We start from the raw sequence: 24,915 nt of genomic DNA, 5'->3' as shown, positions 1-24,915 counted from the left end.
AAAAGTAGTTTTCAATCCTTATCGCAATGATAAGGATTGAACTACTTCTCACATTTATGTACAGCCATGCAGAGAAACAGCAGTTCCGAAAAACTGCTGTTTCAGTGATAAAAAAAAACATACTTACCCCCCTCTTCGGAAGCGCTGTTTCCAGGTCTTCTCCTCACTCTTCAAGTGCGCATGTCCAGTTCCAAGAACTGCACATGCGCACACAGATCCCCTCTCTGTCTCTGCAACTATCGTTGCAGAGAGAGAGCTGTGAGTGACAGGGAGGGATCATGTGATCCCTCCACACATGCGCTGTCCAGCTCTGCTCTCCGGAGCAGAGCTGACAGCATTAGATTTCCTCATGTACGCCAGCTTCAGCATGACATGACAAATTCCCGAAAAAAATGTTTTTTCGGGACTTGTTAGATTGCGGCCAGGAGCAGTCACCATTCTGTTGAATGGTGACTGTTAGAAAAAACGAACTGCAGCGAAAATTAGTGGTTTTGAAGATCAGTCGAACGGAGCTGTCATAAATATCAATTGCAGACTTCCTTCACCTATTTTCACGGTAAGTGCACGATAGTGCAATACCGTCATTTGTTAAATGTGCCCCTATGACTTTCCAGAGCTATCTACTATGGTTTGCATGCCGGGACAGTTTGGGAAAAGAAGCCGTCCCGTTAAACTTTTCGCAGCTTGGTAAATGTCTGTCTAGTTTTATGACTTAATATGGTCATGGAACTCTTCGATGACTGCTATGTTTTATTATGCAATAGTGAATACTCTATTCCCATTCTAACATACTTATTAATTAGTATAGCACATTATAATCCGTTATAGTTGACAGAAGAGCACAATGAAGCCGGAACTCAGGAACTCCACCAAAGTCTGTAAGTAACTCTGGAGCAATCACCATCATCATCAACATTTATTTATATAGCGCCAGCAGATTCCGCAGCGCGCAATGCAGACCATTCAGCCAGCGCTGGACCAGATACAACATGGCTGTTCTCTTGCTATTAAATAAGCTCCTCTAGAAAAATTGGCATGATGGGTAATATAAGGATAATAATTTAGAACTTATGAGATGTTTAATGAAATGCCTTAACTAAGTCATAGTGATAGAACAATAAACACTAGAAGCATCTTAAATTGTTTTTGTGGAACAAAAACCCAACTTTTCACCTACAAGACGCTTAGTTTGTACTGAGCACATTAATCTCTTGAATACTTAATGGCTGAAATGTTAAGGGCTCTTTTCATTTGCACTTTAATGTCTGTTTATATAGCTGTACAACAACGGGAACGTCCGGGAGTCCGGGATCTCCTTCAGCTCTCCATCTTTAGTAATGTTTACTCCAGAGTCTGAGTGATGTACGAACTGTAAAGGGCTGATGTGAAATTATTCTCTCTCTAAATATCTCGGAGAAATGTTATTTTAATCTTCTCAACACCGAAAATGATTACATGTAAGAGGTGTTGCAGGAAAAGATGATATAACCTACAGTACAGCTCTGGCAAAAGCCTTGCAGGACATAAATAATTTGGAGATGGGTCAGAAAACTACAAAGGAAACTTTCACTCAATGCAACATAACACCGTAATGTGATGAGATGTTCCCAACGGGGTATTTTAGGATCAACTCAACCATGGGGTCCATAACTATCATTTGTCCTCGTTCTTGGCAAAATATCCCCTGGACCCATTTATTAAAATGGCAAAGTCATTGATGTGCCACTGAGAGAGACCTCTTGCATACCTCCTTCAGCTGCAGATGGCTACGCCTGACATTCAGCCCAAGTGCCCGGTTCCCCCACCAATTTGGCAAGATAAATCAGAAGAGTTCAAGATGGTTGACGCTAGGGCCAAAAGCCGGGTCACTTTTGTGTGCAGTTTTTAACTCTAGTAAAAGCTTGTATATTAGGATGGAGAGTATGGATTTCAGTGACCCCTTCATACCCACTTGGGAATAATGTCAACATGGTGGCTTGTGGAGGCTACTGCTACAATACTGGTTTGCCAGCTCTAAGACCTGCAGAACCAGCTTGCAGAGGTCTTCACCTATAGCAGACACCGTTCTTATAGATACTTTGGTGCCCCCAGGGTCTTAGCTCTAGGTAGTGCAGGCTTAGGTCGACTAGTTCCGTGAGGTTAGGATGTGACATGTGGAAGCCCAAGGAGAACAAGCACCAGCAGCTAACAAAAGTCCAGAAAGGACGGAGCACAGCAGAAGTCAAATCCAAGTTCAGAGTCAGGGCAGGCTGAGTTCTAGCAAAGTTCAAAATGCAATCTGGAGGTCGGGACAGAGTACAAGCAAACTTCCAGGCCAAGGTCAAAAACCGAAATATCGAATCAGAGAACTATTGAGACAAGCACACACTAGCAGAGATAAACTACAACCAGCCCAGGAGAATTTTTCCAACCGACATGCTATCAAACGATTATACCTATGACTGAAGGTCCGATCAGTGTGGCGATTCATGCATACACACTCACACTATTTACCTTCAGATCTGTGCTCTTCATCTGGTCCTTTATCTGGTCCTTTAGTCCGGAGAATGACAGCACAATATTCATTCATTCACTACTGTCACTTTGTCACACTGATTAAAATCGCCTTGTTATATTTATCCACATGTCCTAATGAATTTCGTTAGCTTCTGTGACTCTGAAACAAAACATTCTGTCTCAGAACGAACAAATGAATTATTCCTTCTACAGCACTCTCTACATTTATTCACTGTGACATTCATCGCTAACATCGGTTGAAAAGAGCCCGACTCGGTGAACTCTATGGAGATCGTCAGTATGAGTGCATACACACTACATGATCGTTTCATTTGATTTTGAAATCGGACTAAAAATGTCGTTCCAATTCTGCAGTGCGTACGCACTCACGACCGGCAGTGTCCATAGATCTCTGTGGAGTGCGCTGAGTCACAATCTTTTCAGCCGATGTTTGTGACAGGTGAAGAGCACAGATCTGAAGGTAAAATCGTTAAAGATCCTGCATCGGGAGAAATTTTGTATAGTGTGTACCCGGCCTAAGCAACAGGTACTGCAAACAAAGGGTGATGTACGTCTTATACTAACCCTGGGCGAAAACAGCGTAGAAGATTGCAAGAAGACATGTAATGTGTACTCACAAATTGGCAAACTCAGATTTCCAAAAATAAATGACAACCTCGCATGTGGAACGACCCCGGTGAAAAAGATGTAAAATAATAGTTTTTCCCTGGCTGTCCAAGTGTATTTCTCTTAGGACTTGCACACACAGGCATTTATATTAGACATTCGGTGTGTGATCTTAAAACTTGGTACACGCACTATATCACCGATAGTCCAAAAAAATAATGAAAGCTAATGGATCTGTATGCAACAAACTTACTGACAAGTGTACAAGTTGCTCCTGTTGCAATATTGCCTGCAGCACTCACGAGCGTTAACGCTCAGTACAATATAATGACGTTCTGTGGGATTGCTCAATAAGTACATAGTATACTGCAAAAAAACAGTTGTTGTCAGCGCTTATCCCTAACACTGCAGATCTGTATGTATCCAGCAAAATGAAAACATGTGATATTGGTTCATATTTTGATCAAAACATTTAAGCCTGCATCCCAGCGTTAAGAGTACCTTATTGTGTGCAGGTCCTACACCCTGGGGGCTTGTCTAGCACTTATTTAAAAACATGACAGCCTGCAATAGTTTGCCTATGTTGTTTTTCAGAAAGAGACGCTCAGTATGTGTTTACTTGTTGCTTAGCACCTGGCTTCGCATGTACTGAAATAACTAATTACAGTCGACCAGAGGTCTTCAAGGATGACACAGAAATGCTTATACATTATTGCCTTCTAGCAATCAATATGGAAATGTTATATCATGTACTGGAAGCAGTGCTGAGCTTGAAGGTCACTCTGCAAATTAATGGTCATACCGCTAACCTAAAATTAGTTTGGATAGATCTTCATATAGAAAACTCCCCTGCACAGTAATTACATGAAAGTATTTAGGTCTGGGGACACACACTGCCCTAGAATTGCCTTAAATATCTCTATGTAATGGGGAGATCCAATAAAATGTTATCACTGAAATTCAGAGAGCACTTCATTGCCTGAATCTTATAGAGGTAGAAGGGAGGAGGGGTAAAGGATATACTTTATATTTAAAAGAATTAATAAATAACAGGCAAATTATACATTTAATTTTAGTGAAAGAAATGACCCCCACACCTTCTTGAAGGAAAACGATCATCAAGACACATATTTATGTGTTGGTTAAAGGAAGTATAATGACATTTTCCGTTAATTACACAAATGACTTCTTGTGCGCAGCTAATTTTCTTGTTTCACAGTATGAGTTATCCTGCAGCCAATCAGAGCACTGAAATTGCTCACAAGACACGATGAAAAAGAGCGAACTGCAGCAGAAACAACCATCCAATATAATCAAAAATAATTTTGTTTTTTGTTGTTATTTTTGTAATGAAAGATGTTACAATGTTCAATTATAGTTAATTTTACCCATTTAAAGTAAATATTTGATGAGACTTTGGATTTTTTTTCACAAAAAATTATGTTTGTTTCAAGATTTCAAAGTGGATGTTTTAAGTTAACATTAACAAGCATCTTGTTCTATAATGGTGCTATAGTGATTCTAGTGTTGAGAAATGCTTAAATAGACTTTCAGAACAAGCCAATATATTAAAGTCTACTGAAGGTGGATAATCTCTTTATATCTCAATCCCAGTGACTATTGCAAATATGTTATAATGCATTTTCATATTGAAGGAAGAACATAATTAATTGGTTGGCTGCTATTATATATGGGACAATGCACCAAATAATTGTTTAATATAAGGACATTATGGGGTATATTTACTAAACTGCAAGTTTGAAAAAGTGGAGATGTTGCCTATAGCAACCAATCAGATTCTAGGACCTGATTCATTAAGGATCTTAACTTAAGAAACTTCTTATTTCAGTCTCCTGGACAAAACCATGTTACAATGCAAGGGGTGAAAATTAGTTTTCTGTTTTGCACATAAGTTAAATACTGACTGTTTTTTCATGTAGCACACAAATACTTGATAGCTTATTTGTACACTGAAATTTAAAGTTGATATTTGTGTGCTACATGAAAAAACAGTCAGTATTTAACTTATGTGCAGAACAGAAAACTAATTTTCACCCCTTGCATTGTAACATGGTTTTGTCCAGGAGACTGAAATAAGAAGTTTCTTAAGTTAAGATCCTTAATGAATCAGGCCCCTAGTTATCTTTTATTTATCACATTCTACAAAATGACAGCTAGAATCTGGTTGCTATAGGCAACGTCTCCACTTTTTCAAACGGGCAATTTAGTAAATCTAGTGCTATAAGTCACCTAGGAGTTCCGTGAACATATAAAATCACAGTGGTTTTATATAGGTCACGGAACCGCTAGGTGACCTGTTATATTTATTATTTCAAAGTAGGGAGGGATTCCTTCTAATATACAAGTAATAGTTTCTGACAAAGAAATAAAAGCACTGGAGCAAACTAATGCTTCAGTTCGGAATAAAGCGAAAAATAAAAACGTGTTGAAATAAGCCGGTAACACTCGCTTTTTTGTAGTCAAATTATTTTACTGTAAATAACAAGTTTGGTTGAGTCACAATTGCTGCTTAGTCACATAGTTAATAAGTTATCTAGTAACAAACTTGAAGCCAACAATTTGGTCATTTATAATTAGTGCCACTTAACCGGAGAGTGCCCGGGGAGGTGTCGTTCATTTTCACTCACGTTTTACTTGCGTTTTTTAACACACAAAAAATTCCAGTGGGTATCAGGCCTTAGTTTGCTAATTAATTATGTATCTTTCTTTGATTTTGCTTTAATGAGAGAAATGAAAGTCACCAGCCTGTCGCACAGTCTCAAGGTGATTCTTCTATCTGTGACCAGATGCTGCATGGGGGAAGGGCGAGGCGGGCATGGGTAATAACTAGGACCCCGAAGTCTAGCTGAGGTAAAGGAGAAAGACAGGATAGGGTTCGAAGACACTATAGGAACAGATTCTAGGTATATTATCTTTGTTACTCTTTGGCTTGGATGAGGAATGTCCTAATATGGCCACCGTAGTGCAAAATATTATTATCTTTGGATATTGGAGGTTGGAAAAGATAAGGATTGTTATGTTTATTTTATTTTTTTTAATACCAGTAAATAAGTTAAAATTCTTGAATGGTTTGCAGTCATTGCACGTCTGCTGTGCTATTCATCAAAGCATGTTGGGAGTTGGCCGCCAGCTGAAGAGCATGCTGGGAGTTGGCCGCTGGCATAAGAGCATGCTGGGAGTTGGCCACCAGCTGAAAAGCATGTTGGGAGTTGGGCGCTAGCAGAAAAGCATGTTGGGAGTTGGCCGCTAGCATAAGAGCATGCTGGGAGTTGGCCACTAGCTGAAAATCATGTTGGGAGTTGGCTGCTGACATAAGAGCATGCCGGGAGTTGGCCGCCAGCTGAAATGCATGCTGGGAGTTGGCCGAAGATCTTGCTGGGAGTTGGCCGCTGGCATAAGAGCATGCTGGGAGTTGGCCGCTAGCTGTAGATCTTGCTGGGAGTTGGCCGCTGCCATAAAAGCATGCTGGGAGTTGGCTGCTAGCTGAAGAGCATGCTGGGAGTTGGCCGCTGGTTGATAAGCATGCTGGGAGTTGCTTTTAAACAACAACTAGAGAGCCACTGCTTGTCCAATTAGAGGTACATATTTTCTAAAATAATAAAATCTAGAAAAGTAGAAACACTTATGTGTTCATTAATACTCAAATCAATGAGAACGATCAGGTAACTTTATTAAGACATATTTTCAGCATTTGTGTTGGTATTTTTCCAATAAAAAGTTGGAATATCAGCACGCTCACTCTAAACCTTTGCAAATGTATTTTTGTTTTCCAGAAATCTGGAGCTGCATTCACCCGATGCCAAGCACACGGTGGTACTAAGGGGCAAGGACCCGGCCACAGCTCAGGCCTGGTTCAGTGCAATACACGGAGTGGCCACGGAACTGGTTTCCAAGGTGATAACCGAAGTCAAAGACCAGCTGGGAAAAAACGGGATCTCCGGGAGCCAAGAAATCCTGCACATGGGCTGGTTGGCAGAGAAGGTACGTTGTATTAATGGCCCTAAGTCATTCACACGCCTGTGAGGATGAATTGCTACAAACATGGGTATACGAACTATGTTTTATATAGAGGTGTTTCAGTACCAATGTGATAGGATCCTGACATCACTGCTCTTTGCTGTTAACTTTAAGAAACCCGCGCTGGCTGCAGTTTGGACTAGCCCGTCCTATATCAAACCTACACATGAACAAGCTGGAGTTTGAGTAGCGCTGAAATACTCTGTGCCGCTGTCCACATTCTGATCATCTGATTAGTTACAGGATGTTTAATCCTCACGCATTTCATGTCCTATTCTTCTGTATAGTTTCCTACACTTTTAAGGAATGAATACAGGAGAAACTAAGTCTATTATAACCATACTTGCCAACTCTCCCTGAATGTCAGGGAGACTCCCTGAAGAGTCTGGCATTCTCCCTGATGCTGAGCCAGTACGTGGCTGGCTTCGCCACCTGTGGCATGTTGACACCTTTCAGAAATTGTGTCCTATGTCCATGTATTGATGCCTATGGTGGTGGCCATTTTCATGGAGACCAAGATTTAATCAAAGACTGACAGGTAAGACAACATGACTTCAGTAATGGAGACAGAAATGTAAAAGACACTTCAGTCTCTAGAGATTCAGCTGCTTTTCTTTAACGTATAGTTGCCTACTCTCCCGGAATGTCCGGGAGACTCCCGCATTTCTGGGAGGACTCCCGGGAGAGCAGGGCAACCTACTGGTTCTCGACCCCTCAATAGATAAGTGGTGGGGGCGGGGCTTAATGACACAAATATCACGTCATCTTAGCCCCACCCCCTGCTGCAATTGCCCAAAATTGTGACAATCTCCCTGAAGTCAATGAGGAAAAGTTGGCAAGTATGATTATAACCAATGGTTGTAATACATCATCTTGGGAATCCAGATTAGCAATGTCCGAAAGGGGAGTGTACAAACCCTCAAACGTGGACTGGTGTTTTATTTATTTTTCACAAGTCCCAGTTTAGAGGGGATGGTAAAGTTAGGGGATCAGGATATTACATTGTAAAAAAAAAAATCAGTAAGTTTTGTGCAAATTATGCTATATTTCCATATTTCCAGTTTCATGATAGTCCTGTAAAATATGAAATATTATTTAGGCAAATTCCCTTTTGTCTCTCACCTACTGTAATGTGTTACGTGTATTTTCTTTACAAGGTCACTGATTAAAGAGGTGATTGTATGTGTAATTTTCAGTCCAAATCAGCTTTTATAGCAAGCAGAGAAGAGACTGCATGAAATCCGCCAGATTCTCCTGGGAAATATAATCCGTAGTTTCCTTTTTGAAGTTGTGGTTTCACAATAAAAGTGCATGTTATTTCCATAGTTACAAGTTGTCTGAGAATGATTGCCGATCTACCTTGCAATCACCCCGGTGAGGATTAGGCTGAGTACTTCCAATTTCAAATGGTTTGCACTGTCTTTAGGACAATATTTTTACAAATGTCTCCAATAAATCACTCAAATACTTCCAGTACAAAACCAAACTAATTTACAATCATGATATTGGGGGGACATCGGGACTGTATCTATTAAACGTGTCACTTTTCCGCATACTTGCCAAATTTTCCTTGTTAGTTTGAGGGAGATCTCGGGGGAGGTGGGCGTGCGGGGGCGGGGCTTGACGAATCACATCATTTTGGCCCCACCCCTAAACGATTGATACAATTTTGGCCAATTACAGCATTGGGCGGGGCTAAGGTGATGCAATATTTACATCATTAAGCCCCGCCCCCTTTCACTTATCTATTGCGGGGGCGAGAACCGGGAGGTTGCCCTGTGCTCCGGGAAGCCCAGGAGGTCTCCCAGAAATGGCAACTATACGTTAAAGAAAAGCAGCTAATGAATCTCTAGAGACTGAAGTGTCTTTTACATTTCTGTCTCCATTACTGAAGTCATGTTGTCTTACCTGTCAGTCTTTGATTAAATCTTGGTCTCCATGAAAATGGCCACCTCCATAGGCATCAATACATGGACACAGGACACAATTTCTGAACTGTGTCATCATGCCTCAGATGGCAAAGGCAACCACGTCTTGTACTGGCTCAGCATCAGGGAGAATGCCAGACTCTTCAGGGAGTGAGGGAGATCACCCCTATTTCAGGGAGTGAGGGAGATCACCCCTAAATGCATCCGATTAAATTATCTGAAGGGACCCGATCTCCACCACTGCAAAGGTGGAAGTAAAATCAAGTCCTTTTGAGGGGAGAAAAAGATAGTAAGCTCTTATGCCAAGCGGGAAACAAGTCTCTAAATGTGCCCACTCTAGCCCGTATCTCATTTAAATAATCTCGTCCCTCAACATTAAAGCTTATTTTTGCAAGTAGGAGGCAAAGTAGCCGCACCCATCTAAACTTCACTCAGAAAGGAATGCCAACTCTTCACGTCAGATAGTGCAAACATTTGTACCAGCAGAGACGCCACCATCTTGGCGCACAAGTCCATGCGCAGTGACACTGTCAAAAAGCATCGTTATTTTTATAACAATGATTTATCATCATCATCACCATTTATTTATATAGCGCCACTGATTCCGCAGCGCTGTACAGAGAACTCATTCACATCAGTCCCTGCCCCATTGGAGCTTACAGTCTAAATTCCCTAATACACACAGACAGACAAAGAGAGAGAGAGAGAAAGAGAGACTAGGGTCAATTTTGTTAGCAGCCAATTAACCTACCAGTATGTTTTTTTGGAGTGTGGGAGGAAACCGGAGCACCCGGAGGAAACCCACGCAAACACAGGGAGAACATACAAACTCCACACAGATAAGGCCATGGTCGGGAATTGAACTCATGACCCCATCGCTGTGAGGCAGAAGTGCTAACCACTGAGCCACTGTGCACATATTAACACACTTCCCTATGAAACAAGATGGCATAGAAGGTGTCCTATTGATAGTAGAGGTGATGTCCTATGTAAATAATGCCCTTTTTGCGATACTAAAATGGCTCACACTGATCCGCCATGTTCAGCCAGCTCTTCCTGGCATCAGAAGGCGAAATGTTCTCCTGTCGCTGTCTGCACCATCTTGCGGCACTAACTACACCTCAATTATTGGTGTATGGGACTCAGGTGGTGAGCCCGCAAAACCGGTTTATTTGAATGGATGTGTTCTTGTAAACGTCTGACGCTGTTCACCAATCCAAGCTTCTAGGAGAAGCCATGTGACAGGCGTTGGTGATCTTTGTATGAATCCCTCCTTTCTGCCGCATTGTCTGTACGGTTATGACTATTGACGCCTATTTTTTTTTAATTATTATTATTATGCAAAGGAAAAAGCTTTATGTAACTTGGAGAGTGATTAAATGAAATACTGTGTTGTGATCAGACACATGTTTGTAGATGTCACTATGATATTATATAAATAGCAATTATGTTGTTGTATGATAACCTCATGTGTGATGCTCTCTTGTTCCTGGCAGCTCCTGGACAGGACATCAGTAACTCAGTAACTATGTTCTCATAGTCTGACACTAAAGAATAAAGTGCTTTGTTTGCTTATAATACATTTCTTCTGCTTTTTTTTTCTTGCTATTTTTTTAGCTCATCCTTTCATGACCCTGAGATTAAAATTAATTAAAACAGTAACAAAAAAATCAGACTGCACGTCTGCTACTGAAAAATACAAAGCAAAACACGCAACGTGCACAGCATCATAGACACACGTGTGTTGTTGGCATGTTCGGGGCTTACGCTTCTATTAGGCTAACCTAGGGCGATAAAGGTTATGGGGCACCTACAGCATTGAATGAGTGATATAATGTCACTCCTCTCAGTGTTCTTAATTTCCCATGGTGCCCCCCAGAGCCGGATTTAGACCTCATAGGGCCCTAGGCAAGATACTGGTTTGAGGCCCCCCTCCGTGAAACAATCCATAGCAGTACTTTATTTATTTATTTTTTAAAGCATAGATTATATTAACTTTTAATACCTACTAGAAATGATAGTGCAGACAATGTTATACCAAAAATATTAACTTTTAATTAAATCCTTACATAAAACAGTGTGCAAACAATGTTGTACATAGCTTTAATCTTTAATAATGATTACTTTTAATTACTCACGTTTGCTGATGGAAAGAAAGGTTATTTCACTCCCTGCTGGCTGCTATTATTGGTCTGTGCAGTCTATGATGTCACTGCACGCCCAGTCCAAGCACACTGAGCCTGCGCCAGCTCTCTCAGCGCCCTCCTACAAAAAATGTGTTTTGGCAAATAAGTTGGAGAAGTATAGAAGAGAAATAAATGTCCCCACCTCCATCACTTTTGCTCCTCCTTCACATGGTTTCCCCTTTAGTACACTGTGCCCTCCAGCATGCTTTTGCCCTTTGATCATCACACTGTGCACCCTTCACCATCACACTGTGCCCTCCATATTTTTGCTCCCCTTGGTTATTTCCCCTTACACTGCCCTCCATGTTTTTGTTCCACATGTCTCTTATTTCCCTCACCCTCTGTGCCCTCCATGCTTGTTCCACCTTTCTCTCATGCCCCTCAGTGCCCTCCATGCTTGTTCCACCTTTCTCTCATGCCCCTCAGTGCCCTCCATGCTTGTTCCACCTTTCTATCATGCCCCTGAGTGCCCTCCATGCTTGTTCCACCTTTCTCTCATGCCCCTCAGTGCCCTCCATGCTTGTTCCACCTTTCTCTCATGCCCCTCAGTGCCTTCCATGCTTGTTCCACCTTTCTATCATGCCCCTCAGTGCCTTCCATGCTTGTTCCACCTTTCTATCATGCCCCTCAGTGCCCTCCATGCTTGTTCCACCTTTCTCTCATGCCCCTCAGTGCCTTCCATGCTTGTTCCACCTTTCTCTCATGCCCCTCAGTGCCTTCCATGCTTGTTCCACCTTTCTATCATGCCCCTCGGTGCCCTCCATGCTTGTTCCACCTTTCTATCATGCCCCTCAGTGCCTTTCATGCTTGTTCCACCTTTCTCTCATGCCCCTCAGTGCCCTCCATGCTTGTTCCACCTTTCTATCATGCCCCTCGGTGCCCTCCATGCTTGTTCCACCTTTCTCTCATGCCCCTCAGTGCCCTCCATGCTTGTTTGTTCCACCTTTCTCTCATGCCCCTCAGTGCCTTACATGCTTGTTCCACCTTTCTCTCATGCTCCTCTGTGCCCTCCATGCTTGTTCCACCTTTCTCTCATGCCCTTCAGTGCCTTCTATGCTTGTTCCACCTTTCTCTCATGCCCCTCAGTGCCTTCCATGCTTGTTCCACCTTTCTATCATGCCCCTCGGTGCCCTCCATGCTTGTTTGTTCCACCTTTCTCTTGCCCCTCATCCTATGTGCCTCCCTTAGTTAACTTATCTTTCAATTGCCTTTTTCTCTTTTCTGCTCTCTTCTGTTCTGTTCTTCTTGTCTTGTCTTGTTTTCTTCTTTCCTGGATGTCGCGCTGCCGCTGCTCCTCCTCTCTGCTCCGGCAGTTCTCCTCGGCGAATCTTTACTGAAAATGACGGCGTGATGATGTCACGCCCGACATTCAGTGGGAGAGAGGAGGAGAGGAGACTGCTGAGAGCCATCGCGCGGTCAGTGGACTTTCTTTTTGGTTTTTTTCTTAAATCAATTGTCGGCCGCGGTTCTTGTTTATTATGCCGGCGGACAGAGGAGGGTGGCAGGTGGAGGGGAGCGCCCCTCTGCCTGGCCTACCCCGTTCACCATCGGCTCTGGGGGGGGCCCTCTGGGGACCGCTAGGCTCTAGGCAGTTGCCTAGCGGTAAATCCGGCCCTGGTGCCCCCACGCAGAGCTCCGGCTGCTGACGTGGAGGAGAAGCTGGCAGCTTCTTACCATTGAGACTCCCAACTGCTGCTCCCCCCATGTCAGCGATGGGCAGGGAGGGTGGTGCTGGGCTATGATGTCACTACCCAGCGCCACACTCCCAGTCTGAAGGGAGCAGGAGATGTCAACCCCACTCCTTCCCATTTGCTTAGGTAAGAAGCAGCAGGGGTGGGATATATTCTGAGAGGAGGCTCCGCATTGGATCCCCCCTAAGTTTACTCTGCCCCTGGTCATACTGTTCTGTTCTGAAGTAGAGAGAATACAAAAACTGGTAAAAATTGGTTGTGTCCAACATTGGATACTTCTTGTGAACGCCTAAGGGCAATGCCATATTAAGCATTGGGGTCAGTAGGTCTGTCTGTAGGACGCAGAGGGAGAAATACAGCTATTTGTTTGCACATCACATAGATCAATTATGTTTCTTTTCCATTGGCAAAATGAAATAAAGTTAAGGCCCTGTACCCCAGTTTAAAGCATAGACAAATCTTTTGTCTTGTCAATTTTAACAGAGCAATAGATGTGTGATCTCAAAGGCTCTCTGCAGCAGTACTATGTACTCGCTGCACACTTCCATATAATTCCATTATATTGTACCGAGAGTCAAGTCTTGTGAATGCTGCAGGTGGCTTTAACACAAAAGTAAAGAAAATAGAAGTGAAAGCTGTTTGTAAAGTCTGTGTGTACAGATCAATTTTCTAAAGTGCGTTTAGTGACGATTGTCGAACAGCTGATTTCAACGCCAGTGTGTACAGTGAGAGAAAGCGATATATTTTGGCCATGGTGAGGTTTCACCGTACTTTGTGAGCCTACAGGCTTCCAGTTATATAATTCTGGCTACATCATTGAACAAGGGATAAGTGCAGCTTTCAGAAGTGCTGTATCACTGCCATAAGGACACCCCCTCCTCAGCATTTCTGAAATCAACTGGGTGGTCTTGACAGATTTGGCCAGTACACCAGTCCTATGAACTGGTCACTCTCAATACAGGTGTGATACATATGTCCGACAGTTACATGATCGACATTTATATGGTCAACACCATAATATAGACAGTGTTGGAAAGTCAATAATAATGACATTGACAGTATTATTAGGTCGACAATTCAAATAAACACAGTATTATTAGGTCAGTAATAATATCCCTAATCTTATCTCTAACCCCATACATTACTCTAATATCCCGAACCATATAACACTGTGTACATTTGATTTGTCGCCCTAATGTTGACTTTCTGAATGTCGAACAAATTAATGTCTAGCCGGCGGCCGCATATCCTCAATATCCACAACTGTGTAAGTTATGTCGGTGTGTCCTGGGACTGAGCCAGTGAGCTAGCAGTTTTGAGTCACGATGATGATAATTATAATAATTTTATTGATATACAGATATATATATAGGCCTATAATAATATAATTATAATATAATTGTTTACATTTTATTTTACAATATATACGTAAATGGACTAGACCCTACCATCATGCATTAAACTCTGGTGGTCATGGGGTCTATTTATGAACCTCAGAAGAGGTTTAAATCCCCCCAAAACTGCAGTGTTTGGGAATGTAATGAGGCTATATATTAATAGAGGTCCCAGCCTCAGGTCTCAGTGGCAAATCCAGTCCCTATAGGTGTCTATCGGGCCTACGATTTTGTCATATTTAGCTAGCTTCCAAATTTTGCACTTGACCTCGAGAGCTAACAACTTCCTCAGATGTCGTTAGACGGTCTATCCTACAGGGAGAGCATTGCAGAAGAGGGAACTTTGGATTCCTCCCCAGCAGGTTTCCTGCTCACCCCAATCTACCCCTATCGCAAATTGTCCAAGGCCGTAAGAACCAGTAAGTAAAGTGATTGTGATTTCTCTCAGATGGGGGGGGGAGATGTTTTTTTCTAAGACTGCAAAATTTAAAAGGCAAGTATATTAATAGGTGCAGATACAACACTGTAATTACAATCTCAACACAAGGTTCTAATTAAGGGGGTGATACAAACGTGACAGATTGCTGGACTTTGATGTGAAGTTTTGGTATTTGCTGAGATACACGATTCAGTCTTTGAAAGTAGATCTGCAGAATGTCGCCAGGAGAGAGTTCTCACGGCCCCTAAAAATGCAGACTGGGGCCGCGCACCTAGATATGTGCTTAGCTGTAACATGGGTGCATTTATATGCACTGATCTATAATACATGTATTAATACAAAGCAGTTTGCTGACTGTCCTTCGGTCATTGGTGCATTTGTTTGCACCCAGCGTCTGTCATCTTTCATGTTAGGATGCGCTTTGTTGTTTGTACACATGATATTTGCAGATCAATGAAAATGAACAGGATGAGACTAAATAACACATTGCCTCATCGTGCTAAATATTCTCTGACCTGCTGAACTTCCTCTTCCCCATATCAAGTCAGTCTGTGGCTTCAAGACTAAACAATAGGAAGGATTTCTCAGTTGAGAAAATATTGTCTGAACATGGGACATGTCTGTGTTTCTGTCCGTCAGGTAATCAGAACGCGGATATAAACAAACACACAGTCGTCAGCGCTTATACTTACTATTGCATATCAGTCTATATCCGGCAAACTGTACGTTTAAGGTATTAGTAAGGCGATAACGGAAGAAGTATTGCGACAGTGCTTGTACCGCCGTGATCCTAGTTATATAGGGGCACATTTATCAATATTCACATAAAGTGAAAAATAGTTTTCAATCCTTATCGCAATGATAAGAATTGAACTACTTCTCACATTTATGTACAGCCCTGCACAGAAACAGCAGTTCCGAAAAACTGCTGTTTCAGTGATAAAAAAAATCATACTTACCCCCCTCTTCGGAAGCGCTGTCTTCGGGTCTTCTCTTCACTCTTCAGTTGCGCATGTCCAGTTCCAAGAACCGGACATGCGCACACAGATCCCCTCTCTGTCTCTGCAACGATAGTTGCAGAGAGAGAGCTGTGAGTGACAGGGAGGGATCATGTGATCCTTCCACACATGCGCTGTCCAGCTCTGCTCTCCGGAGCAGAGCTGACAGCATTAGATTTCCTCAATTCGGATGATGTACGCCAGCTCCAGCTGGCATACATTAACATGAGAAGTTCCCGAAAAAAATGTTTTTTCGGGACTTGTTAGATTGCGGCCAGGAGCAGTCACCATTCTGTTGAATGGTGACTGCTCCCAAAAACGAAGAGGAATGCAAAGCAGCAGATATCCATGATATCTGCTGCGATGCCCTTTAATAAATTTGCGGAGGACACTGTGGGACCTTAATTACCCGTTAAAAGCACTATCGTGCTTTATTAAATATGCCCCATAACCGTGTGCTTTGCACGAGGAAGCTATCGCTGGTAATACCCTCACAAATGTTATCACTTGGGGGGGGACTACTATCGTCAACAGTGACCCCTTTGTGTATAGGGCATAGCCCTGTCTCCAGTGACAACACCCTTCTTTAGAGATAGCGCTTTTCGCCCTTTAATAACTAGACTCCTAAATCATACTAGCCCAGTCATTTTGCCCCCCCCCCCCCCTTTCCTCCCCCAAAACTTGGCAAGTGTCCCCAAAGTGTGGGTTAGGCTAAATTATGTACAGGGGAAACCGTAATGATGCTCTCAATGGAACACCATTGGCGCCTTTCATTTTTATAAGAGAGAGCGCATTTCAGGCGCACTTGTTCCAACACAGTCAAATAACAACATTCCAGCACATAAAACTGACACATGTAATAAAAACACTTTTATGATTAGCTAAGAATTGAATCACGCAGCAGTTTAGTAAAATAAAACATTTATTGGCTTTGTTTTATGCTCTAATCTGAGTGCATCCTTCAAGCTGGCGTAATAAACGTTTCCCCCGCCAGTAACACGTTACCGGATCTGGCAGTCCCTGGTATAGTGTAAATGTTTACATAATAACAATAGTAATAAGGTCACATACAGTATGCAGCAAATCTTTCAGAACAAGTTTCTCTTCACTTTTACCAAATGCAAGAAATCCGCTCAGCACAAAGTTAAACACACTTATAAGTCATTTCTTAAGTACTTCAATGTTGATTTTGCAATTTTATTAGAGCAGGTTTAAAATACTGGCATCAAATGATCTATTAGTGACAAATGTTGTGAAGTGTTGTAATTAACAGAAAGGAGAATGAAGAAGTAGAAAAGGAGACTTTAGGATGCGTGGGTCTGTTTAGCGGGAAGGAGGGGGAGGGGGCAGCATTTTTCTCCGAGCTATAGTGGTTGTCCTCCAAGCGTTTTGTACTTTCTATGCGCACCGGACCTTGAACAGGGTCGCTGTCTGCCTCTTTCTCCTGACAACGCCGACAACCTTCATTCACCCAATGATGGACACCGCACCGAGCAGGGGGGAGAAAATCGCTGTAACCTTTTTGTTTTAAACTCTCTAACTTAAATCAGTGGTCAGGGAACAGGGGTAAATTACCCCAAATGGGGTAAAAATTGCACATGAGGAGGCAGTCAAAAAGTTGCTGCCTTTTGCAACAACCTACCTGTGTGAACAAGGATTTTCCGCTCTAACGAACATAAAAACAAAGCAGAGAAATCGATTGGACGCTGAAGACTGTATCCAAATTGCTCTGACATTAAAATGCCCCAATATTGATGTTCTCATATCAAATATGAAGCAACATCATTTCTCCAAAACCTGAAGTTTTGAAGTTGAAGCTTTCAAAGAAATTTTGAATAGATTCAATAAAATTTTGAATTCCAATAATTAATAATATATGATTTCCTTCCTTTCAAATCAAGGGCGTATCTAAATATATTTTGGGGTAAAAGGTAAAAAAGTTCCCTGACCCCTAACTTAAGGGATGGGGCATACCAGGACAACCCATTGTATGCCAGGCCAAGTACATATAGCCGAATAATCCATAAATCCAGGGGTCACATTTATAGTGTCCATAAACCGGCGACTTGTCGCTCTGTATCCTGGTGACAAACCAAGACGAGGTCGTGAACCTTTCCAGGACTGCCTAAAGCCACCCCCAAACTCACCTAAATATATATATATATATATATATATATATATATATATATATATATATATATATATATATATATGATCGGGAATCGAACTCATGACCACAATGCTGTGCGGCAGAAGTGCTAACCACTCACAATTCCCCCCATTGTTTCTAAGGTAACATTACTTATCCAGTCTTTTTATAATCATTTAGTCAGTATGTTTTCATTTTTTCCTTCTTCTTTCTATTTTTCATTTCATTCTTGCTCTTTATTTATCTTCTTTTGTGTATGTATATACAGTATATATGCACCGATCAGCCACAACATTAAAACCACTGACAAGTGAAGTGAATAACATTATCTGATTACAATGGCAGCTGTCAAGGGGTCGGATATATGAGGCAGCAACTGAACAGTCAGTTCTTGCAGTTGATGTGTTGCAAGCAGGAATAATGGGCAAGTGTAAGGATCTGAGCGAGTTCGACAAGGGCCAAATTGTGATGGCTAAATGACTGGGTCAGAGCGTCTCCAAAGCGGCTGGTCTTGTGGGGTGTTCCCGGTATGCAGTGGTTGGTACCTACCAAAAGTGGTCCAAGGAAGGACAACCGGTGAACCAGCGACCGGGTCAGGTGCTTAAGGCTCAATGATTTTGATATTGTTGGTCTGGTTTTTTTTGGGCTAGTGGACCTGAAATCCCAAATTTTCAGTTTCACTACACAAACGTGAGCTGACAAGTTGGGGTACAGTGACTGACTGGCTCAGAGCAGCGGTCAGTAGCTCCTCCTACAACGGGCAAGTAATGCCAGGACTGCTACTAAAGCTTAGCTGCCTCAGCCACTTTTTTGTGATAGATACGGGTGATTTTCACCATGTTAAGCCACGGTAATTGCTGCCATAAGTCCAATTTTAATAAATAAGCCCCTTGAATGAGTTCCACAGGTTAACAATATTCAGCCCATATATAATAGTTACGTTATTAGCTGACCTCTCCCTGCACCATATTTAGGGGCTGTCATGCCTTACATTTGTTACTACTCTATTGTTGTATTTCTATCCAACAGAACTTCAAGTAATAATAATAAAAGAATGTGCATGTTGTGCGTTATTATAGTGATATTAGTAATACTGTGGTCCAGTGCCCTTTGTATCTCTGGCTTATGTACAATCGGAGGTTGTGAAATTCTGCAGATACAGAGCAATGAGAATGCCGGTATAAACCACAATTATATGGAAATATTTAGATGATGTGTCAGGCTCCCTCAGGCATTTACCTAATTTCCCCGTTAGGAAATGCGATCTCGTTATGCAGATCAACATCAGCATTTTTGTGGCATTTAGGAGAAAACTTCTGTAAATAAGTGCACACTCTGGAGATCTCAGAAATACATGGGGGCGTCAGTGAAATCTCTGCTCTCCCAGGACTCCTCTATTCGTCCACTAATTCTAGCTCCTAGAAATATATAGCACATGGAATTGCAAACTCTCCTTGTTCTCTGAGGACAGGTGATTATTTTAGATTTGTCCCTGGAGATATTTAGGGCGGACAATGTACCTATTTTGTATTTTGAATTAGTATTGTCTTTATTGCTTTGGTTGCTGGATGCAACTTTTCCCAACCTCTACACTGTATATCTGTACATGTGTTCAAGATGGATCTGTATAGAGTATAGTGGGATTGTATTATGATCATGTCCAGTGATCAGGTCATGTTGGAGGTGTAGTATCCTATGTCTGTATAGAGTGTAATAGAATTGTATTATGATCATGTCCAGTGGTCAGGTCATGTTGGAGGTGTAGTGTCCTATGTCTGTATATAGTGTAATAGAATTGTATTATGATCATGTCCAGTGGTCAGGTCATGTTGGAGGTGTAGTGTCCTATGTCTGTATAGAGTGTAATAGAATTGTATTATGATCATGTCCAGTGGTCAGGTCATGTTGGAGGTGTAGTGTCCTATGTCTGTATAGAGTGTAACAGAATTGTATTATGATCATGTCCAGTGGTCAGGTCATGTTGGGGTGTAGTATCCTATGTCTGTAGAGAGTGTAATAGAATTGTATTATGATCATGTCCAGTGGTCAGGTCATGTTGGAGGCGTAGTATCCTATGTCTGTATAGAGTGTAATAGAATTGTATTATGATCATGTCCAGTGGTCAGGTCATGTTGGGGGTGTAGTGTCCTATGTCTGTATAGAGTGTAATAGAATTGTATTATGATCATGTCCAGTGGTCAGGTCATGTTGGGAGTGTAGTTTCCTATGTCTGTATAGAATTATATTAAGACATATCTTTCAAGTGTCCCGATTTCGGTGGGACAGTCCTGCTTTGAGGGAACTAATCTGAGGTCAACACTTTTGTCCCGTGTCGCAGGATTTTGGGATGTATGTCCCCATGTTGAGCAGGTGTGATGGGTAACAGAGGCATTTATATATGGTACTTGTGGGAATTTTAAGGATGATTTTAGCAGAGGGGAGGGGTATTGGGGCGTTCAGGAACTTTCTAAAATACAAAAATATACATGTACAAAAAGTGAAAACAGAATAATTTAGAAAGGAAGAGGGTCTCATTTTTTCTTTACCCCAAACTCATTTCCAGACTGTCGATCTGTAACATGCAAGCAGAGGGAAGAGTGTGAAAATGAATTGTACCTCAGGACATTCTGGGGCCTATGTTTATCTAGTTTTACATGTCTACACCCAGATAGATATGAAAACGGGAATAAAGTATAACATGCAATCTACACATACATTATTGTCCGATCATCCATATTCGTTACGACTATAATCTGTAGAGCTGCATTTTAAGGATTAATTATCCTTTCTTCATTTGTTTTTACGTATAACTTGTTCGCTGACCCAGCTGTAATAGATTTTGGTCATACAGTCTACCTATGGTTCTGTCCATTTATTATACAGTTTTATGGATGTCCGCTATAGAGGTAATCATACACTGCCTGTGTCATACAGGTAAATGATGTCCGACTAATTCTGCCTTAAATTACAAAGAAGCGGGCAAATTAACACATCCAGCTGTTTAAAAGTTTTCCTAATTATACAGTATATGCCAGACTCGGCATTGCTGAGAGTTTCCCCCGTAAGCATATAAAGCTGCTCGCCTGCAATCTCTTGTATCTTGTTATTGTTCAATAGCATGAACAGACACAGTACACTGGGCTTACGCCAGAAATTGTGGGGCCCTGTACAAATGTAACAAGCAGGGCCCATCTCCTTTCCGTCCTATTACCTCACTGCCATTTAAATTATCCTAAATTACCCCTCACACACATACACACACACACACACACTCTTTCCAGCCAGGCTCCCCCCATATAAGTTTCTATCTAATACCTGCCGTAATTTACTTATCTGTCTGTTTCTCTTCTTCACTTCTCCTTGTTGGATATTTTTGGCTCCTCTTCATTGACAGCGCTATGACGTCAATAGATACGAGACGTCAGCGACGCTGCAGAGAGTCATTCTGCCTTGGCGCCTCTCCTTCTCTCTGGAAAATGCTCACCTGGCGGGCTGGGACGTGTAAATGTTGGCAGTCGTGACCTACTCCCACACCTTGGTGGCCCGTAGACAATCCCTTAATACAATGCAGAGGTCCACCACTCATACCCCTCACCTCTAATGATTAGCTGCTACCTAGAATGTGAGCTTGGCATGTCCTTCTTAGCTAAGAATCTGACGGCTGCTGCACCTGTATGTCACATTGTGAGTGTCAAATCTAATTCAGATTGTTTACCTGTGTCAGTTTATCAGTTATGAGCTCATCAGCTGGAGAGAATTAAATACACTGCATGGTTTGAGTGTACAATAAACTCTTCTTTATTAGTTACAAGTCCCTATCTATATAGCAAAAATCACGTATATCAGAAAACTACGCCCCAAAAGGTTTTAACCACTTATTCTCCCTTTACACAGATGTTACTACATTCTCTCATTACCACACAGGAATACTCCCCAGGCGGGGTTGGCTTATCTCCTGTCTGCTATGTCCAAGGTTATAAACATAGTCTTGCAAATAATGAATTACTCCTACAAACCAGCTGCATCTAATCTATCCTTAAGCTATAACAGAACAAAATAATGGCTATAAGGCAACAAGATGGCGTCAGCTTAGCAAAATCACATTTCTCATGAGCGAGCAAAACTGAAGACACTGAATGAGGGACAGTATCCTACTGCAAATTACACAGATATTAAAAGTCACCCATGAGTTCTATGACCACATAAAGAATGAAGCTGTACATACAAGTCTCAGGTGACTTCCAATATCCATAATTGTTTACAAGGGTGATTTATACCTATTAATACACAAGATTGGAGCTCTCTGATTATAATCAGTGACTTCGGAATTCTCTGGTTCTGCAGATATTATTTACAGGAGTTTTTATATCAATCATCATTACTTATTATTATAATTATATTGCTATGGATTGTCAGAGATCACCCATCCAAAAAAAGCTTTGCCTGACTCTTCTCAGTAATTCAGCACAGGAACTCCCACCGCAGTTATCAAGCGTTAATGAGTGAGACACAAAGCACTGGAACGATTATTACTGCATCATAACTCACTGTTCTTGGGCAGAAACATCCCCATTGTCTTAGCAGTAATATCAAAGCTTAATAAAGAGCTGTAAATAAATTAATAGCGGAGACTTTCAATGGGGTTTAACTCATTTCTTCTTAATGAGGCCCAGCGTTAGCAGACCTTATTATTTCCCTGATGAATGGTGAATTTCCGGCCAAGATGCTGACCTGTGCTTTTCAATTACCTCATTTACTACACAGAATTAACTCCTTGCCCCTCAGTCCGTGGAGCACTTTACACGCTAACAATCTCAGCCTCAGAACATGAAGAGTTAAGATGATGTTGTGGCCTCATTTTCCATTATTGTATAGGAGAATCTGCTCACTTATAAGAGTACTTAACTATGTTGTGTGACAACTAGTGTGCATGGTGAATAATGTATCCATCACATATTCTGTGTGTTCTACACATTCACATAACTCACATTCGTGACAAGTAAGGCCACACCCCCAATCCACCCAAACCACACCCATATTCTAGGTTATTCAGGTCTCTTCCACAGTAGACCAGAAGAATTAGACTTTTGGAATGTATGTATTAGGTATAGCTACATTATTACTTTAGTTATACCTTGTTGGATTGTACAGTAAGAAGAGTTCTCTTTAGAAGAGTCAGACACACTAAGGGGCACATTTATCATGTATCAGGGAAAGTGAGAAATACTTATCAATCCTTATCGCATGGATAAGGATTGATGTATTTCTCAAATTTATGAAAAATGGATCACAGAAACAGCAGTTCCGAAAAACTGTGTTAAAAAAAACCATACTCACCACTGCCTCTTCGGTTGCGCTGTCTCCCGATCTCCTCCTCTTCGGTGTACTTTCTCTTCTTCATGCAACTGCGCATGTGCCGTCCGGACAGCTTGAGGCTGTGACAGGGAGGGATCACAAGATCACTCCCTGCCCATGCGCTGTCCAGCTCTGCTCTCCGGAGCGAGAACGAAGAACACAAGTTTTAGCAGCATTTCGGATGATGTACGCCAGCTTCAGTACATTAACACAACAAGTTCCCGAAAAAAAGATTTTTTTGGGACTTGCTAAATTGCGGCCAGAGCAGTCACCATACTTATTGAGTTGGACACATCGTGGACTAAATTACACGGTAAGTGCACAATAGTGCAATACCGTTATTTCTTAAATATACCCCTATAGCTCTTCACGTGTTGATCACAGCAATCTTTCCTGCATTACTGAGGCCAAGTGAAGCTGAAACAGACTGCCTGTATGTCAGAGTTATCCAACAGAAATATTGTTTCATAACTACTTACTTTTATATTATTTGCTCCCTGTTCTACATCAGTGGTGGTTAAACTTTTTTTCAGCTCGGATCCTAAGTGTCAGTGTGTCTTGTTTTGGGACCCCCAAGTGTCAGTGTGTCATTGTTCTGGGTCGCCTAAGTGTCAGTGCGCCATTGATTATTTGGGGAAGGATGCGATCTTTGGAGGCTACAAGGAAAGAACTGCATGGGCGGGGCTGTAGTTATCACCATGGTCACAATCAAACACATCTTTCATATCCTTGACAATTTCATGTACTATGCATTCCGATGTTGTTATTGCCTAAGCTATGCCTTCCCTTGCCTGGTCTTGCTTTCTTACTTTTTATTTGTTTTAAGAATTAGAAAGCATTTTACTTTAAGAAAGCGAAAACACCTTCTGCAGCAGCTACAAAATAATTCTCGTTGGAAGCACAATTCCTTTCTTAAAAGCGTCACTTCAGTGCAAGTTAAAATAACATGAAAGGACGTTTGCTCCAGAATATGATGTACAGGTTCTAGCTTGACTTCAATTAAAACTGACACTGGAATGGAAATCTTTGGTTTCAAGAAATGCTTTCTTCGCCTCTAAACACCACCTTCTTGTGAATGTTTTCAGACACCCACGGGGACCTCTCTGTCTCTTGAGAGAGAAATAAAAGGCAATTTGGAGACCTAGATTATTCAATATCATCTTGTTTTGTGTGTTTCAGTAATGTGTATGCATTTATAACTGAGAGTTTCATAAATCATGCATAACTCCCATCAGGGCAATATAATCCCGCCCCTGATCCACTCAAACCCCTCCCAGATCCTTCATTACTTTGAGAAACTCCGCCCATTTTACACAAGACACGTCTCTTTCAAGGTATGCAATTCAGGATTGTCCAGCAAAAATCAGGACAGATGGAAGGTATGACATATATAGTGGGTGATTATTAAAGTATTTTATTTTCCTTCTGGATTACAGCCGCTTGATGGATGTAGAAGGCTATTTAAATTAGGTTAAAGTAGAAAGCAGCAAAATTAGTGTAGAAACATCATAAAGCATGAAATAGCCTGTGTGACAGACCTAGATACGGAAAGGTCATCAAACTGTTCCAGTATATTGTCATATCCTGAAAGAGAAACTTATACTGTGGAAATCA

At 41.7% G+C, this 24,915-nt stretch overlaps 1 protein-coding gene across 2 annotated transcripts in view; it reads left to right on the top strand.

The window, feature by feature from the left end:
* Positions 1-24,915, top strand: part of SNTB1 (syntrophin beta 1) — a 117,029-nt gene that overhangs the window by 65,107 nt on the left and 27,007 nt on the right. For both annotated transcript variants that reach the window (XM_075214017.1, XM_075214016.1), the window contains exon 3: positions 6,918-7,125. In XM_075214017.1, coding sequence (XP_075070118.1) covers positions 6,918-7,125 — 208 coding nt within the window. The remainder of the gene's footprint in view (positions 1-6,917; positions 7,126-24,915) is intronic.

The sequence above is a fragment of the Mixophyes fleayi genome, chromosome 5 (genome assembly GCF_038048845.1).
Source record: "Mixophyes fleayi isolate aMixFle1 chromosome 5, aMixFle1.hap1, whole genome shotgun sequence".
In the NCBI taxonomy this organism is placed as follows: domain Eukaryota; kingdom Metazoa; phylum Chordata; class Amphibia; order Anura; family Limnodynastidae; genus Mixophyes; species Mixophyes fleayi.
Note: the sequence above shows the minus strand (reverse complement) of the source record. Positions and strands in the feature narration are given on the sequence as shown.